Raw genomic sequence first — 18,686 nt, 5'->3', positions numbered from 1 at the left:
TGATGAGACGTTCATACTTATTACCATGTACTGTAGCTTTGAGTAATAGCACAAATTGTTGATTTACTGCTGCTGGGAAGCATTCAACATGTCTTCAAATATGTTTCCTAATGATAGGATTATAAATGCAGAAATAACGGCCCCTCCCTGTAACTATCAGACATTCAGACACCACTTTTGAGCCCAATACAAACCAATGACGTGGCAAACGTGCACACTCGGATTTCCCAGCCGGCGAGAGTGCGAGGTTAGCAGCCAGCAAGACCCTAGAACAAAAAAAAGAAAGAAAGAAAGAAAGGACTGCACTTCACAGCCTCTGAAAGGCCAGACCCTGGAACAAAGGAGGCGGCAGATCTTTAGCACACATCAGCCATGACAGAACCCCAGCTGACACTCTTAACATGAGGTCACCTCTGGGAGAATGGAGGCCACAACCCCTGGGAGCTCCTGACACACAGGAGCGTGGAGACCCGCAGAGGCCAAACGCTTGGCAGCATGCGCTGCGGCGACAAGGTGACGGGCTGCGGCGGGCGGGAGGGAGTGAGGGAGGGTTTCTCGGAGGGGGCTTGGGACAAAGATAAGGACGACCAAGGGTACAAAGAAAGCCAAGAAAGCTCAGGAACTCTCAACAGCCCGAGCTTGCAGGATGTGCAAATCCCACTAAACTGGATATGACGCGTTAGGGAGACGGTCCCGTCAAAGACCGACAGGATGTCAGCTCGTCGCTTCCTCGAGGTCAGCAGACAGATGGGAATGGAAATGAGCCGACTCGTGAGCTCATTTTAATCTAGACCGCCAAACGGATCCTGCTGACATGACATGCGACTGCGTCCAATGCAAGAGCATCGAACTTATACAAGTAGCCGCTTAACCCGCAAGAGACCCGTTGGTGACGCTCACTTTTGGATCTTCAAGCCATTTTGGCTGAAAATGGCAACAAACCGGCACATTTGTTCCAAAAATGTCCCATGGAAAATGCCATTTCTATAACCTATATTTATATTTGTATAAAATATCAATTTGGACTACTGGCGTTGAAGTTGTTTTTTATATTTGTCCACCAGATGGCGCTACTTTTTCCCATTCAAAGCATGCAGCATCTTGTGGAGTTACGTAAACTGACCGTTAAAGGCTTTAAAATATGTATGTATATTTCATACATATATTTCAGGCAAAATGGGGACGGACTCATTTAAACTGGGAAAAAATTATGTCAAAAATATGAATTATTATTATTATTAAGTGGAAAAAATTATACCAATATATTGTAATGTTAATTGATATTATATTATTTCCATCCGTTTTCTATATCGCTTATCCACACAAGGGTCGCGGCTATGCTGGAGCCTATCCCAACTGTCTTCAGGCGAGAGGCGGTGTACACCCTGGACTGGTCGCCAGCCAATCACAGGGCACATATAGACAAACAACCATTCACACTCACATTCATACCTATGGACAATTTGGAGTCGCCAATTAACCTAGCATGTTTTTGGAATGTGGGAGGAAACCGCAGTACCCGGTACTCCGCACGGGAAGAACATGCAAACTCCACACAGAGATGACGCAGGGTGGAATTGAACCCTGGTCTCCTAGCTTTGAGTTCTGCACGCTAACCACTCGACTACCGTGCAGCCCTGGGAAGAAATTATGTCAAAAATATTCATTCATTCATTCATTTATTTTCTTCCGCTTATCCTATGATTATTATTATTATTATTAAGTGGAAAAAAATAATACCAATACAGAGAAATATAATGTAATGTTAATTGATATGATATTATTTCCATCCATCTGTTTTCTATACCATTTATCCTCACAAGGGTCATGGCTATGCTGGAGCCTATCCCAGCTGTCTTGGGGCAAGAGGCGGGGTACACCCTGGACTGGTCGCCAGCCAATCACAGGGCACATATAGACAAACAACCATTCACACTCACATTCATACCTATGGATAATAAAAATAATAATAAATAAATGTTCATTCATAATATGTTTACAGCGGTTTGTGTGAAGCTGACATTTTTAGGCGTCTGTTTTTCATGAATCCAATCACTTTAATCACGGTGGTGAAGTGGAATCACAGGCCCTTGACACTCCCTTGATTGGTTAACGCCAGCTTTGAGGCTAATTTCTCCCAGTCAGAGGAACAATGGGATGAAAAATGGCATAAATTGGCTCCAGCTGAGTGACTTTAATATCGGTGCCATTAAAGAAGGGACTAACTCATACGCACTACTTTTAATGGACACGGAAAAGTTCAATTCCCAGACACTTTTTTTTGGATGCAAATGTGACTGAGTTGGCATTCGGGACAATTATAAACGATGTGTGACCCAGTGAAGCGATCTTTTCAAATCCAGACTTTGTGGAAAAGTTTTGCAATTAAAAATCCCAAAAGTTAGCTGCAGGTCCAATGTGTTTTCATCCTGCTTGCTTCATCACACAGCCATCTGTCCAGTGGAGTGGACATGTGATTGGATGGCATGGAACACATGGGATGGTGGGGGGTGGAGCTGTGTCAGTGTCTTTGGGGAAAGGTCAGGGGTCGTGGCCCTTTGACAACACAGGTCAAGGCCTGGCTTGCACACCCCCCCCTGCATCTTTGAATGAGCCAGTCTGCAGTCCGTCCCCCCCCCCCCTCTCGGCAATCTGCTCTCATGCCAGCGTTGGGCAAGTGAGGAGCGAAATGGACAAATGCTGGACGTGATGCGGAACAGACACGATGATTCAGCCGTCTGACCCCGCTTGCCATACACACACACACCCCCACATAGCCCCCCCCACCCTCACAGGCTTACATTCCCCACAGTTCTTATGCATCACATTAATAGCACCAATAGTAATGCTGTATTGATAATGGAAATCAATGAAACAGATGCTGCCTCCAATGGACGCTAATCAATGACATCTTCAGGTCTGAACACACAATATTATAAAAGGCTGTGTGACGTGCGAGGAAAGGCTGAGGCCGGTTTATTTTTTAAGCCGGGCCGAGTTTGGTGTGCGAGCTCCCGTCTGGCCTTTGAGCAGCTTGGCCTGTCAGCTTGATGTATGGGAGAGCGCTGGTGTGCGGCTCCCCCAGGAGAACGCCTGTCTGCTAAGTGGGACACGACTGACAGTGAACCACAGCCAACACGCACTGACCGCCCCTACCCACTCCCCACCCCCCACCACCCCACCCATGTGAGTATCACACATGCTGGGAGGCCGTCAGGGTAACGTTCACTTTTTGGGGATGGATCAAATTTGGATCATTTTGTGAATCATGGATAAATAAATAAATAAATGTAATAAATAGAAATATAAAAAGAACATATATGTTATGTTGTGACTATTGCTGCTACCAGCAAAGCACATTCATTAAGGTCGTATTTCTTACTTTACTGCTAAAACAGGCTGCATGTGAACATAAGACTTCAACTAACGTATATCAACTTCAATTAAATTCAATACGTAATTACATGGAATCTAAATTTTTAACTAAACTTAAGTAAAATATTTTGTAATTCAATTAAATTCAAGGAATAAACCAGGTAGTTAGCCATAAAATACTAAATTATAATAAAAACCATTAAGCTCATATAATTATAGAAATACAAATATAAATGTAGTATAATTAAAATTTAAATTGTATTTTCTCAAAATTAAACGAAACAAAATATTCAATTTTCTATGCCGCTTATCCTCACTCGGGCCGCAGGGGGTATGCTGGAGCCTATCCCAGCTGACTAGCAAGAGATGCTGTCGTATCAAGTTAACATTTTTTCCCATCCCTAAAAATAATGTATTAAAAATCAATTAATTAATTAATTCATTCATCTTATCCTCACAAGGGGGGGTGGGCGGGGGTGCTGGAGCCTATCCCAGCTGTCTTCAGGTGAGAGGCGGGGTACACCCTGGACTGGTCACCAGCCAATCACAGGGCCAGCCAGCCAGTCCTATGGACAATATGGAGTCGCCAATTAACCTAGCATGTTTTTGGAATATGGGAGGAAACCGGAGTACCCGGAAAATAACCCACTCCTCCGAGCTGTGGGAGTCTGCACGCTAACCACTCGACCACCGTGCAGCCCTGTATTAAAAATAACAATGAATTAATCCTAACTGATGAAATAAAATGTAGTTGAATGTCTATCGGTCTTTATACAGTACATGTGAATGGAGTGAGGTTCCTCTTGGCTGGCAAAGTTAGCATAAAGTCTACACTGTAAATACTGAAATGTATACTTGTGTTCAGCAACCAGGCCCAGCAGTAGTAGTATTAGTAGTATATACTGTATATATATATATATATATATATATACGTAGACTGACAACACTAAAAAATGGAACGTGAATGGAGTGAGGTTACCCGGACTTTAGATGTTAGCTCATCACCAATTCCGCAAGTTAAAGTCAAACCTTTGATTTGAAAATTTGCTGCTGAATGTCCCCCTCTTATGAGACATCTCCTGGCACCATGGCGATGGTGCCCGGGGACAGAGATGTCCACTCATTAGCAGAGTCCCACACAACAGCTGCTCTGTGACTAACCGAGCTCGTCTCCTGGTCCTTTTGTCCATGGCTCCGACGTTCCACGCTGAACCACGCAAGGATGCCCTCATATGGCGACACACGCCGACGCACACACCTTGTTCCACCACGACCACATCTGACTTTTTTTTTTAAAACCTCATTGTGGCACCAACATCACCTCCACCCCCCCCACACACACACTTAATTTATCACCCAGGTACACCTGTACATTAGAAATGCATTATTGTAGGTGACCACAATGTATCACACCAGGCAAGACTACACAATCCATACGCCATGACCCACAAACAATAACCTTGATTGTTCCATATTCCTTCCATGCCTGTTGGTAGCAGTTTGGATGCTTTTTAACTTACTCGGCTATGTTTGGAATGTTAACAACCAATCCAACGATATGCGACTCTCATAGTATGAATGTCTGATGAGGCGGTTTGTCACACAGTTGCTATGTTAATAACGTTCAACACTTAAGCCACAATATTTGGCTTATGGGCAAACTTCACTGTAAAGTAATGCTAAACTGTGCCTAATATTTTGACTTAAATGTACAGTAGGTAAATTAGGTCATCAAAATATTAGTACAAGCTTTCAGTAACATGTACTGCAAACTACTGTCACATATTAAATAAATAAATAAAAATAAATACATAAATAAATAAATTTAGATAGATAGACAGATAGACAGATAGACAGATAGACAGATAGATAGATAGATAGATAGATAGATAGATAGATAGATAGATAGATAGATAGATAGATAGATAGATAGATAGATAGATAGATAGATAGATAGATAGATCTCATTAGGTCTCTCATTAGTGCTGGGTCAAAAACATTGGCATTCAAAGCCGTGGCTGTAGGCAACCTCCTGATGTTGTTTTTTTTTATTAACTCTTAAAACTAACTCTTAAAAGATGGCAGCAGCTGCATTTGAAGCATGTGTTCGATTAACCCAACAGTGGTATTAATGCTAACTGAGCAGCTTCTTAACTCTATTGCAACATTGGTTCTGGTGGTGATGTGTTGTGCAAACATACTCATAAAATAATAGTATTTTTAAAGACTAACATTGCATTGCAGGAGTCTTGAAAGTGACTCCTTAAAGTTTAAAAGACAAAAAAAGCAAACTCACCCTGCACGTCTTCCTGCCCAAAGTGACGCTCAAGTCGTATTTCCCCTTTAAGTCTCCGAGCAGCTGCTCCAGGCGACCCTTCTCCTCTTTGCCGTTGTAGTCCGGGTCCAGGAGCACGTAGGCCCGCCAGTTGGCCGAGTCGAAGCCCCAGTGCACGGTCCGGTTCTCCAGCCGCTTGTGGCTGTGCACTACAAACTTGTGCGGCGGGAACATGAGCCTGCAGTCCAGGCACTGCACGCAGGCAGCGCCGGGGCCCGAGTAGAGCTCCGGCACAAATAAACCCTTGCATCGGCCGAAGCACTCGTGGTACACCCGGAAGCTCTTCTCGGTGCGCTCCAGCTCCAGAGAGCCTCGTTCCTTGTTGCAGCGCGGCGGGTACGAGCCTCCGTAGATGAGCGCGTTACACAGCCGCTCGGCGTCAGTCTGCGTGATGAGGCCGCAGGAGGGCGCCGAGAAGGGCAGGATGCCCACCACCTTCAGGATCTCCAGCTGGTCGGCGGTGCAGCGGGAGCAGTAGATATGCAGGTCGTCGCACACGGAGTTGATCTGCTGCAGGGAGAAGTCCCGCAGAACGCTGTTGAGGATCTGCGGCAGGCACAGGCGCTTCTCGCCGCCCACCACGAAGCAGGAGATGGGCTCCCGCTCCAGCACGGTCTCACAGCGCTCCGTGGATCGGTCGGAGGGTATAAAAAGCGGACCGGACATGACCGGGGGCGTGTGAGCCGGCAAGGATAGCACCACCTCGGCCGCTTTGGCGTCCTTGAAGAGGGACTCTTGGTGCCAGCGGGCGGAGAACGCCGCCGGTCCGCTGAGGGAGCGCATGGAGCTCAGGTGGAACTGCTTCAGAGTTTGCTGAAGTCCGGGATGAGGCTGAAAGCTGCCCACCTCCATCTTGTTAGCCTTTTTAAAAACTACTAAATAATCGGCTTGAGTTCGTTCTTTATCGGTGTCTTGCTCGTTCGTTACCAATGCGCATTTCCACGCCGCCAGCCAGCCAGCTTCCCCGGACCAGGACCAGCGTCTCTTCCCGGAGAGTCCATTCAGAAAAAAAAGATCCCCTCCTCTCTACCGCACAACTACTTTCAACACTCCCACAATGAAAAAAAGAAGGAAAACTCGCGCAATCACGAGTGAGGATTGTTGTTTTTACGCGTTCCAAGCGGTTTTACGCACTTCTAATGTGAGCCTGAATTGTGCCACCCAGTCTGGCGTGGACTCTCTCTCTCTCCTCTTCGTCTACCTCCTCTCTCTCTCCCTCTCTCTCTCTCTCTGTTTGTTTGTGTCTGCTTCAGTCATTGAATCCCAGCCAGGAATGTGACTGACTCCCCGGGCTCGGCTCTTCCAGCAGACAGCAGTGCCTCCCACTGCTACATGGCAGCTGCACAGGGGGAAAAAAGGAAAAGGGAAAAAAAAGAATCCTTCCGAAGTGAGGCGAAGGGGAGGAGTTAAAAGGGAAATATGTTGGATTAAAAAAAAACTTGCAATGTTTCATACCAGCACATTCACTGTTAAAAACATGAATGAATAATACAAAATGCATTATTAAACAATTTTATTTTAGTGTATGTGAACAGCCAAATACCACACTTTAACCAGAATATATATTATAATTCACAAAAATATACTGTACAATAATTTCTCCTTTATAGTGATAAGTTAATGTAAGTAGGATTCCTTATTTATAAATCTAACATCTTAATTGTTAGAGCATAGGAAACCTATTTACAACCCTCTACATATGTTTTAAAACATTAGAGCTCTCTAGACCTGACATAACACCCCTATGGTCATATTTACACTCATATATAGTAGACATAACAAATACGACTTGTGTGCTTTTTTAGAAAACACAATTAAAAACTTGAATTTTAAACCCGAGGAAAGTCTAATTAGAGGCCTAATAAGTTTAGACCCTATGATGTAAAATTAGAGATTCATATATGAGGTGTACTTTTAATACATTTTAAGAGTTGGGATTAGTATTTCAAATGACTCTTACACCCCTCTAAGCAAATTCTCACGTTACAGTAGTTCCATGCATTTTAAAACAGGAGTACAATATAAAATGAACTACAGATACTGTAGATTTTATTCGACCATAAAAATACACTTACATTTCTGAACATAAATACAGCCGTGTCATATTTGCCTCTATTAAAATCATTACACAAATGCATGATTGTGGTTGCGAACGTCTGCTTTGAACTGCCAGCTCTACGGTTAAAATAATGACATGTAAAGTGTGGTTCCTTTTAAATTGCATAAGGCAACACAAACATCTAATTATCATGGACAAATATTTATTCTTAATACAAGATGTTTGAAAAATTTTTATCCTTTATCTCACATGGAAATACATTTTTTTTTTATTACGGTTCCAGTGTTGTGACAACCTTACGCACCTTAGACACTTTAAGAGAAACAAATCTATTTAAAAGCTATTTCCACAAGTATTGACAAACAGCAGATTGAATTTCAGTGCATCGTCTTCGTTATGACCAAAATGTTCATATATGTGACGTTTACCAGCATTGAACAGTCTAATTAATTCCCTTTTGCCCTCCGATCCCCACACAGGGCTCATTTACATCAATAGTAAATGTTGCATAAACTGTCTGTTTAAATGAAGAAGGCTGCTTTCAATGGCGACAGAATGAATATGGCGATCGTCGCATCGACTTTGTACCAACCTTTAAAATTGGGTTTCCACATCAGTCTCTCCAGAGAAAACTGCATCCATGAAGGACCTGGAGGTGCTACCCTAACTCGGGCGCATTGTTTTCATACTGCGGTGGTGGTGTGATGGGCTCAATGGTCACTGGGTTCTGTGTCGGGCTGCGGATTTGTATACGGAAGTCCTTCAGGTGTAGTTTGTCTGATTTAATCCGCCTCACCCGCAGGGGGCGCAGTAAGCGGCTGGCTCGACTGGCGCTGCGCGCCGGCAGGCTGGGCTGACGTGCGGAAGTATCGGTGGATGGTTGGGCCTCGGGAGACGCGGGCTCGTTGACTTGAGTGTCTTCGGTTGGCTGGTTGGCGGGCTCAGCGCCCTCGTTCTCCACGGCTGCTAAAATGTCCTCATAGGAGGGGAGATGCGTGGTGCTTTGGCGAAGGTTGCTGTGGCGGACGGGGTAGTCGCTGCTTCCGACCACCTCCTCGTAGGTGGGGACGTTGAATGAAGCTGGATCTGGAGCTCTGGGGGAAGAACATGACAAAACCTATTAGGGTTTCATTCCAGGGTTAGGGTTTCACATTAGCGTTTCATTCCAGATTTAGGGTTTTGTAACGGACTTGGGTTTTCATTTTAGGCTTTCACAACAGTTTTTAATTAGGTTTAGGGTTACAAATAAAGTTTAAGGTTTAAAATTAGGATTCCATATCAGAGTTAGGGTTTCACAAAGAGTTTAGGGCAGGGGTCTCAAACTCAATTTACTTGGGGGCCACTGGAGCTAGGGTCTGGGCGAGACAAAACACGACTATAGTCACATTTATACTTTTTTTTTATTTACAACATATTGCGCAACTGCAGGGTCTTGAGACACATGCTAACTTGCAAACTAGAGAGCTAGCGACCTAAACGGTAGCCTTCAAGTTATTTCCTTTAAACTTAAATAGCCAAAAACTTACCACTTCCACACGGATAGGGAGGTTAACTATTAACAGCTATTTAACCTTTAACATGAACATTAATCAAACGTAATCATTTTTTCTGGGTACATGATACCATACAGCATCCATATCAAACTTGCGCGGGCCGCACTAACATTAAACTTTCATATCAAGGCGGGGGCCTCAAACTAGTGTCCTGCGGGCCACATTTGGCCCGCGGGCCGCGTGTTTGAGACCCATAGTTTAGGGTTTCTAAATTAAGGTTTTAAATTGCACACCTGGATCATATAATCTTTAAACATGTTTATTACAAATAATTATGTTGAATTAAAAACCTATATTATAATGCTACTACATCATACTCCCTACAGAATAGTTACCAAATAGACACAGAGAGAAAACAAATATTTAAACTCCACTCCATTTAAACTTGAGCTTTACAGATGCAACGTCTGCTATACAGGTGCTGTGTTCTGTGTTAGTGAAGGCGGTCAGATGTCATAGTAAAGGTAATTACTGCCCCCTGGTGGAACCTCTTCTTCTGAGCAATTAAAGGGATGTGGAAGTATTAGACCACAAGGTTTATTTTAGAAACCCATATGTGCAAAAGCTGTTGTAGTTGTAGTTATAGTTGTATTGTAAATGTGATTAATTTCTAGACTAGATTAATACAGATAGTCGATATTAAACACAACCAGACTCACGACTGATCGCTGGCCACATGGTCTAGGAAGGCGGTTGCTGCTGCCGTCGACTGCTCTCTGCTTTCACGAGCTCTCCGCTTGCTTCTAACGCCAAGGCAAATGGACAAGAGCAGCATGGCGAGGCCAACGCCCACCAGCACCATGGCGACCGACGAGGACTTGGCGAGCTCGCCTTCTTCTTCTTCATTGTCGTCGTTACCGTCTGCCGTGGAATTGCTGGACGAGTTGGTGGAGCCGCCGGACGCCTCGCCATCAACAGGTATCACCGTCCACACAATCATGACCACGCCCAGTGCGATGAGGCCCACTCCCAGGGCACACAGAGCATAGTGGGCCCCCGAACCGGTGCGCTCGGAATGAGTGGACCTGTTGCGAGAGCCCTCGTTTCTGTTGCAAATACCCCGACTGGAACACATCGGTGCTGGACACTCTGCAACACAAAAGGAAGACAATCTAAAAATGTAGGTTACATAAAAATCACGTTTAATGTTTATTTGAAAAAAATACAAGGCATGTATTAAAGGGTAAGGCTCAATTCTCAACACACACACTCTATATTATTTTACCTGAAATAAACTATGATAATTAGTGAAGCAACAAAAGCAATGCATCTCTGTCCTGGATGCTCGCTACAGAATTGCTAAATCAACACGTCAATAAAAATATACAACTTTATGATAAGTTTCCATGCACTTCAGGACCACATCTTGACTATGGCAATGGTAATGGTTTTATTTCATTTGAACATGCATCAGATTACAATGGAATGCATCACATAATCAGTTCACAGTTCCACATGTCTGAAAGGAGTAGGACGAAGCAAAGCTTATTAAATCCTACCCCTCCATCTGGTACTTTTACAATCAGTAACTGTTACATTTGTTCACTTCCTGCTTTCCTAATATAGTTTAAGTTTTTATTTTTTATTATTCATTCATTTTCTAACGCTTTTTCCTCACGAGGGTCGCGGGGGTGCTGGAGCCTATCCCAGCTGTCTTCGGGCGAGAGGCGGGGTACACCCTGGACTGGTGGCCAGCCAATCACAGGGCACATATAGACAAACAACCATTCACACTCACATTCATACCTATGGACAATTTGGAGTCGCCAATTAACCTAGCATGTTTTTGGAATGTGGGAGGAAACCGGAGTACCCGGAAAAAAACCCACGCATGCACGGGGAGAACATGCAAACTCCACACAGAGATGGCCGAGGGTGGAATTGAACCCTAGCTGAATAGCTGTGAGGTCTGTGCACTAACCACTCGACCACCATGCCGCCTCCTAGCATAAAAGTGTTTCAAATTTAGTTTCAAATTTAGACTATGGAATGGCTCAATGTACATAATTTTCAAGCATCAACAGCAGATGAGCGGGTTCTCAAGGTACTGTTGGTCCACACAAGTCTTGACAAGAACCTGAGACAAAAACTCATTGAAGAGCGTAGTGACTCACAATCCAAGAATGAAGTCGATGCTAGTTGCTAGCCGTATAGGAAAGCATGCAAATATCTTACATTCATGGTGACATTGAGGAACCTAACACACCACCACCTGTGCTGCTCACCGCACCAATGCTACACCTGAGACTCCATGCAGACCCACTTACAAAAACATAGAAAAAAACGAGTGCGTGTTTTTGGAGGAGGTCCTCAATCATGCTCTGCAGCAAAACAAGAGGTGAATTATTCTCACAGAGGAAAGTGTTGTTGACGTCATTGCATCCTGCAGGAAGCATCCGTTTGTGACGAAAATAACAACTCTAAAGGTCATAAAATCAGCACATCTGGTCCACACCTGGTGCACAACAATGTGGAAGTTGTGCTGTGGTGATGTCATTAAATGCTCCAATTGTACCGAAAGAGCTGAAAAAACGTGGTGAATGGATTTTTACTTTGAGCATCTAGATGTGTAGCCAGCGTACCTGTAGTCTACTACACGCTCCATTTCATCAATATGAAGTCATAATAATAAGAAGCATAATGTATGAAACTCTCATTTGAAATACTAACAAAAATTTGAATGAAATTAGAATGTGACTCAGACCACAATCATAAAGTATCAAATAACAAGTACTGAAACCAACAATGGGATTCATACAAGTATATAAAGGTCAGTAGGCCACCAGACAATTACTACTACCCCTCATTCACGCCTCCAAGTGATGACGTCGCCATCTGCTGTCTGTTCATTCCAATTACAGGACCCTTTCCTGGAAACTGATGAAGAATTAAAAAAAAGTGAAAATTGCCTATTTATTGAAACATAATCAACAATCAATTATTGAATGGAAATGGGTGATCTTATTAGAAGGTAATAATGCAAAAATAAAAAACATTTAAAAATGCTGCACGGTGATCAAGTAGTTAGCGCGCAGACCTCACAGCTAGGAGACCCGAGTTCAATTCCACCCTCGGCCATCTCTGTGTGGAGTTTGCATGTTTTCCCCGTGCATGCGTGGGTTTTCTCCAGGTACTCCGGTTTCCTCCCACATTCCAAAAACATGCTAGGTTAATTGGTGACTCCAAATTGTCCATAGGTATGAATGTGAGTGTGAATGGTTGTTTGTATATATGTGCCCTGTGATTGGCTGGCGACCAGTCCAGGGTGTACCCCGTCTCTCGCGCCCAAGACAGCTGGGATAGGCTCCAGCAGCCCCTGCAACCCTCGTGAGGATAAGCGGTAGAAAATGAATGAATGAATATATAAAAATGGTCACACTGGTCAGCAAATGATGAATCCATCTTTTGATTAAACTAAATTAAACACAACCTTGTTTTGGTCCAAATGCAGGGGTCAACAGCTTTCAGATGACAAAATGGAGGGAAAAGGAGAGATGAACTAGTTGAAATAAATGGCAGGCAACATTTAGCTTATATTTAGAATGCAATACAAGGCTGTACAAGGGGGTAAGCTAGGACAATTTCAAGGGCCTATGTCAAAGGGTATTCTTTCTACATTGAACACTAATTTTTTAAGGTATCATGCTACCTGTTTTAATGACTGAATGTTGTTTTTTTATGTCTAGGCATTGTACACTAGTAAGTGTATCTAGCCAAACAGGGAGGAGATGCTAACAAGTGTCCTTCAGTCAATGCTATGCTAAATAAGGAGGCACCTCAGAGGGAGGACCATAACTACTACAATGCTGCCTCATTTACCACCATTTTTTAAAAATCTAAACCCAATTTGAATCAGGACTCAAACCGAACAGGAATGTGAAGTGTTTATACTGGACTTTCTTTACATTGAACAAAGCCCAGTGGCCGTGGACTTCCTCCATGGGTGACTTACCTGAGTCACGCAGGTGTGCTGTTTCACGGAGCTCACCAACACATAAAGTCGCCACAAAAAGAATAAAAATACAAACATGGACTCCAGGGAGGTGGGGTGTCCGAGGCTAGGTCACCTAAATGTGTGTTTATTCCAAGGTTTGACAGGATTTGAATGAGTTAAGAGGAACTTTAAAGTCCAAACTACAACAGCCTTCGTTGAGAGGAACCTCCTTCCTGTCGAGAGCGCGCCCAGAGGAAGCCAAGTGAGCCGCTAGGTTTTAACGCCGCCTAACGGCAGACTTTAGTACTGCAGTTTAAGGAATTTCTGACAAGGAGTTGGAGATACAAATACATTATCCATCCATTTTTGTAGTCCCTTTTTCACGGTTGGAGCACAGTTATTATTTCTACCAATTTATTTAAAAGTCTATTTAATATTAATGTCGTACAAGAAATTAACATGTTTTTTTGGGGGAAAAAATTATAATAAAACACTGAATTTGTCACTTTCTGCTACTTGTACTATACTATAAGGTATTCAATAACCCCCCAAAATAAATACAATCTAATTAAAAACATTGTTAATAGCTTTTAATCAAGGTTAGTGTTTCCAATTATGATTTTGGGTAAAAAATACTGTTTAGCACAGGGGTGGGCAAACTTTTTGATTCGCGGGCCGCATTGATATGACAAAATTGACGGGGGGGGGGGGGGGGCAGACTATATATTTTACACGTAACAGTCCACCTGGTATTATTGTATCTGTAAAATTGTCATGCAATCTGCTATTATTATTTATTATTTTATATTTATATTTAAATATTTTAAAAATAATAAAATATTATAATTACAATAAAATTAAAATATTATTATATTATTATTATGTAAATATGCAAATATAACAATAATATTATATAGTTAATATAATAATTAGCATTAATATAATAATTATAATAATCATAGTAGTTCTAATAATAATTATAATAATCTAATAATAATTCATTATTAATTAAATAAATAATAATTAATTAAATAATAATAATAATAATTATTATTATTATTATGTGCTTGTGTCCCTTTTTTCAGGAACACTTTGTAAACAACAGACCATGTCAAAAAACGAAATTGATAAAACCATCAAAAGGTTGGCTCAGGCCATGATGCCAGGTTGTATGTTGAGTTTAAATTAAATACTTTGGAAAGATTGGGCGGGCCGTATTCAAACACTTGGCGGGCCGGATGTGGCCCCCGGGCCGTAGTTTGCCCACCCCTGGTTTAGCATCTCAACATCGAATTTAAATATAAGTAAATATAACATATAACAATTACATATATTGTTTTTATGCATTTCAAGTGACCAGTGTACCCCCCCACACACAGACACACCCAAAGACACCTGGGATAGGCTCCAGCATACCCGTGACCCAAGTGAGGATAAGCAGCATAGAAAATCATACATGAAGTAGTAAAGTAAGTTACACATTGATCCTGTAGGAGGCATCCTACAACCGAAATGTAGTTTCCTGCAAAATTTTTATGTGATTACTTCCAAAGCAATCTGAGATTAGCTCAGTGAAAGCTACATAAACATTCAAAACAAATTCCTTCATCTGTCTGGTGTTTCTCTACAGGTTTGAACTGGTCATGTTTAAACAACTTGCAAGCACAAGCAAGAAAACGCCCACAAAGTAGCAGATAAACCTGTTTTTTACTATTTGAACTGCTAACTGCAGGCCTTCAGCTGCCCAGTGTTATGTGTGCTCAGAAAGCAGTATTATTTACCGCATGTAATATGGAGGGGTTATTACAAAAATGAAATATAAAATATTGAAAGTGAAAAGGTGACCCCCCATCACAGAACGTATTTACAAATGGGAAGAAATTCATTCTCATCATTTTTAGTAGTAGATTTTATTGAAAAAGCTGATGAATCCATCAAGTGATCTTCTTCATAATATTATCATATTTACATGGGTTCTTCTTCATTCATTTTTATTATTATTTATAATAATAATAATAGCTGCAGTGAAACTGTACCGATTCACACGTTGGTTATTTCCACACTCTTGTAGGCGTGCACGGGGCTGCCCTTAGCCAGTGGCACCGACCCAGCCTCCTTAGGTAGGGATCCCTGGTTGCCCACCCGTCGTTCTGCAGAATGTGCACGGAACCTCAACGGACTCTGGGCGTATGCAAAGTTGGGGCGACATAAAATGTGGATGGATTTACTCTTGATTACATTTTAATGTCGTTTAGTGGCGATACCTTGCTGGATCTCCTCAGTGGCACCCTGCCCTCAGCAAAGCGGCTGACAGCCACAGGCGTAGGAGAAGCCATGGCCTCGCCTAGCGGTGCCTTGTTTCTGTAAACAATTTCAACGTTTACAGTAGAACACTCCAAACGTAGTGCAAATTTGGAGTATAACCAAACATTTCTGGAAATATTCTGCAGTTGTTCATTTTTTCTTCTTTTCTATCCCCTCCTGCTCCGCTCCAAGTTTGCAGAACAAAAAAACATCAAATCGAAACAAATAATAATCCATGTAACAGGGAAGGTGTATATTACAATTTTGCCAGGTAGAGCAAATCTGGACAGGACAAAAAAACTGTGGTTTGCAGTGTGACGCTAACCATAGACTTTTGTCTTGCTATTTATGTCTAAAACTCACTTGAGTGTTTTCATCTCTTCATACAGATGTCGACGCAGCATGTGTTTGTTCCCGGGGATCTCCAACGCTTTGGCCATGGCGTCCGTGTTGAAGGAGGCGTCCAGAACCAGCACAGCGCCGTTGATCCCTTTCCCCTGAAGATTGTCTGCAAATTCCTAAAGGATCCGAACATGTTGGCTTATCTGAATCTGCGTGACTATTGTGTGAAGAGCTCACCTTGAGGTCTATGTCTCTGATCCATTTCGTGACTCTATGAGAAGTCCAAACAATGAGGTCCGGGTCTTGTTGCTCACATTTAGCCCTTCGTGCCTGCAGGACTTCCTTATCAAAGCCGAGCATCTGCAGCATCTGGACCGACAGAAGCAGACTGGTCTGGTGGAACTGGTCGCTGACATTGAGGAACCTCTCCAGGTCTCTACGGCCCAGAGAGCTCAGGACTCGTCCGTCCACCAGCTGAGCCTGGAAGGCTTGCGAGTACTGAGGCAGCCCCACATCACTCAGCCAAGATGTTGCCACCCAGTGATGGTCCATGTCTGATGCTTTGGACAGACTGGATGGAAGAGGACAACCATGAGCATTTTAGTCATAATAGAGGATCTTTGATTAGCCTTTTTGCAGTAAATCTCTACTAACAACAAAATGCATCAGTCATAATAGTGGATCTTTGACTAGTTGGTATGTACAGTATGTTCTGAAATACAGCAGAGAACTCCTGTCATATAGCAGATCTTTGACTAGCCTCTGTCAGTAGATCCTAAAAACAGCTTGACTAATGGTAATGGTTTTATTTCATTTGAACATGCATCAGATTACAATTGAATCAGTTCACAGTTCCGCATGTTCAAAAGGAGTAGGAAGAAGCAAAGCTTATTAAATCCTACCCCTCCACCTGGTACTTTTACAATCAGTAACTGTTACATTTGTTCACTTCCTGCTTTCTGAACACAGTTTATTTTATTTTTTTATATTTTTGTCACGTACCGAAGTACAAGGTGATATGATCATACAATAACGTAATGTGTACCATAGTAAGTGTCAATATAGTGATATGTATAGCACATCATGACTGGTTCAAGACTCTTCATCCTTGTATTTAGCAAACATCAACTGCTTGTATTGTTTCTTGAATTGGCTCATCGTTGTGCATTGTTTGAGGGTCTTACTCAATCCATTCCATAGTTTGATTCCACATACTGAAATGCTATGGCTTTCAGTATGTGGAATCAAACTATGGAATAATCAAATAATCAAATGGCTGGCTAAATAATCATTTTCTTTTTCAGCCCCCCTGGGGCTTTTTTTTTAGTAGAGTTGGTAAGTTTGAACCTGGTAATTCTGCCTAGCAACAAGCGACCACAACTACAGTGGTTTTTCCAAATCAATTATTTTACGAGTGGTTAGCGCGCAGACCTCAAAGCCAGGAGACAAGGGTTCAATTCCACCCTCTGTGTGGAGTTTGCATGTTCTCCCCATGCATGTGTGGGTTTTCTCCGGGTACTCCGGTTTCCTCCCACATTCCAAAAACATGCTAAGTTAATTGGCGACGCCAAATTGTCCATAGGTATGAATGTGAGTGTGAATGGTTGTTTGTCTATATGTGCCCTGTGATTGGCTGGCGACCAGTCCAGGGTGTACCACGCCCCTCGCCCGAAGACAGCTGGGAAAATGAATGAATGAATGATTTTACTAGTGTGCTCACCCTTGGTCCCCTTCAGCCCTCCTGTAGTCCTCAATGGCCAGTCTTAGTTTTCTGCGATGAATAGGATTGCTGATGCCCAGTCCCAGTTCTAAGTCCTCATCAGTCAAGCCGAGAAGAACCTTCAAAACAAGGAGACATCATCTGAATCCTGAATACACTCAGTGAAGACGACTAAAAGCTATAGTGTACCTTCCCACTCTTGACGTTCTCGGAGCAGGCCCGTGTGTACATGGGCATCCCCATGACCACCTCCAGCCAGGCCTCCACCACACCCGCCCTCCACACAGACATGCACATGGTCCGGGTGAGCGCCGCCTGCTGGAGGCGATCCAGCTGCTCCTCTCCGTCAGACAGGCTCTGCTGCTGCGTGTCTGGGAAGTGACGGCATGGGCATGCGGGCAGGGTGAGGGTTAAAGGTCAGAATAATACAGAGATATTGTAAAAATAACTTACGGGGATATTGTTTAGCGTAGTGACATAGCATTAAAATAGCTTTTTGATTGGTGGGTTGTGTATGTTCCTCACATGGCCACTAGATGGGGGCTACATATTTTATATAGGCAATAAACAATATTGCATAGGCCGGAAAATGGCTTTTTCCAGTAGTGTAGCTGTAAATCAGATGATTGTGTTTAGTAAAGGTGACTACCTGATGATGATGAGAAGGAGGGTTAAAAGGACCACTAGAAACATGAGAAACATTAGAGACACTGGGATTATTCATCAGTTATTCATGCAGGATGAACTCTGTGTGTTTACCTGATTCATCCTCACATGCAAGTTCCAAAAGGGTTAAAAAAATACAAAAAAAAAAAAAAAAAACTTCCGCAAATTGTAAATTCTCCTGCAGTGGACCAGAGTGATGTGAATAATCCCCAGAAACAAACACATCTGAGTTGTTAAAAATGGTGAAAGAAGAAAAGACAAACAACACTACTCATCATGGAACACACATTTACCACATAGCGTGTATTCATTGTTTTATTTGTAATTAAAATAAGATTTCATTTCAATCGGGTACATCTCCTTATCTGAGGGAGATCAATATTCTCAAGTCTTTTTTT

General features: G+C 42.6%; 3 protein-coding genes across 3 annotated transcripts in view; all 3 read right to left on the bottom strand.

Moving 5' to 3' along the window:
* Window positions 1-6,932, bottom strand: part of skib (SKI proto-oncogene b) — a 54,790-nt gene extending 47,858 nt beyond the window's left edge. Inside the window, exon 1 of the mRNA XM_058055754.2 lies at window positions 5,672-6,932. Within this exon, the coding sequence (XP_057911737.2) occupies window positions 5,672-6,562 (891 nt within the window). The 5' untranslated portion in view covers window positions 6,563-6,932. The remainder of the gene's footprint in view (window positions 1-5,671) is intronic.
* Window positions 6,933-7,732: 800 nt separating this feature from the next.
* On the bottom strand, window positions 7,733-13,540 carry tmem51b (transmembrane protein 51b). The gene is made up of 3 exons (XM_058055763.2): window positions 13,275-13,540; window positions 9,982-10,411; window positions 7,733-8,863 (listed from the first exon to the last, which is right to left on the bottom strand). Exons 2-3 carry the CDS (start codon window positions 10,395-10,397, stop codon window positions 8,428-8,430), a joined length of 852 nt encoding a protein of 283 aa, XP_057911746.2. The 5' UTR covers window positions 10,398-10,411; window positions 13,275-13,540; the 3' UTR covers window positions 7,733-8,427.
* Window positions 13,541-15,165: 1,625 nt separating this feature from the next.
* LOC131106612 (kazrin-like) lies at window positions 15,166-18,566 on the bottom strand. Its single transcript, XM_058055836.2, has 6 exons — window positions 17,812-18,566; window positions 17,623-17,741; window positions 16,140-16,473; window positions 15,924-16,078; window positions 15,521-15,617; window positions 15,166-15,437 (listed from the first exon to the last, which is right to left on the bottom strand). The coding sequence occupies exons 1-6, from the start codon at window positions 17,917-17,919 to the stop codon at window positions 15,297-15,299; spliced, it is 954 nt and encodes a 317-aa protein (XP_057911819.2). The 5' UTR covers window positions 17,920-18,566; the 3' UTR covers window positions 15,166-15,296.
* Between the last annotated feature and the right edge of the window lie 120 nt (window positions 18,567-18,686).

This window comes from Doryrhamphus excisus, linkage group LG18 (genome assembly GCF_037039965.1).
Source record: "Doryrhamphus excisus strain RoL-2023G ecotype Guam linkage group LG18, RoL_Dexc_Guam_v1.1, whole genome shotgun sequence".
NCBI lineage: Eukaryota > Metazoa > Chordata > Actinopteri > Syngnathiformes > Syngnathidae > Doryrhamphus > Doryrhamphus excisus.
The sequence above is the reverse complement of the archived record's forward strand: the minus strand, read 5'-3'. Positions and strand labels throughout refer to the sequence as shown.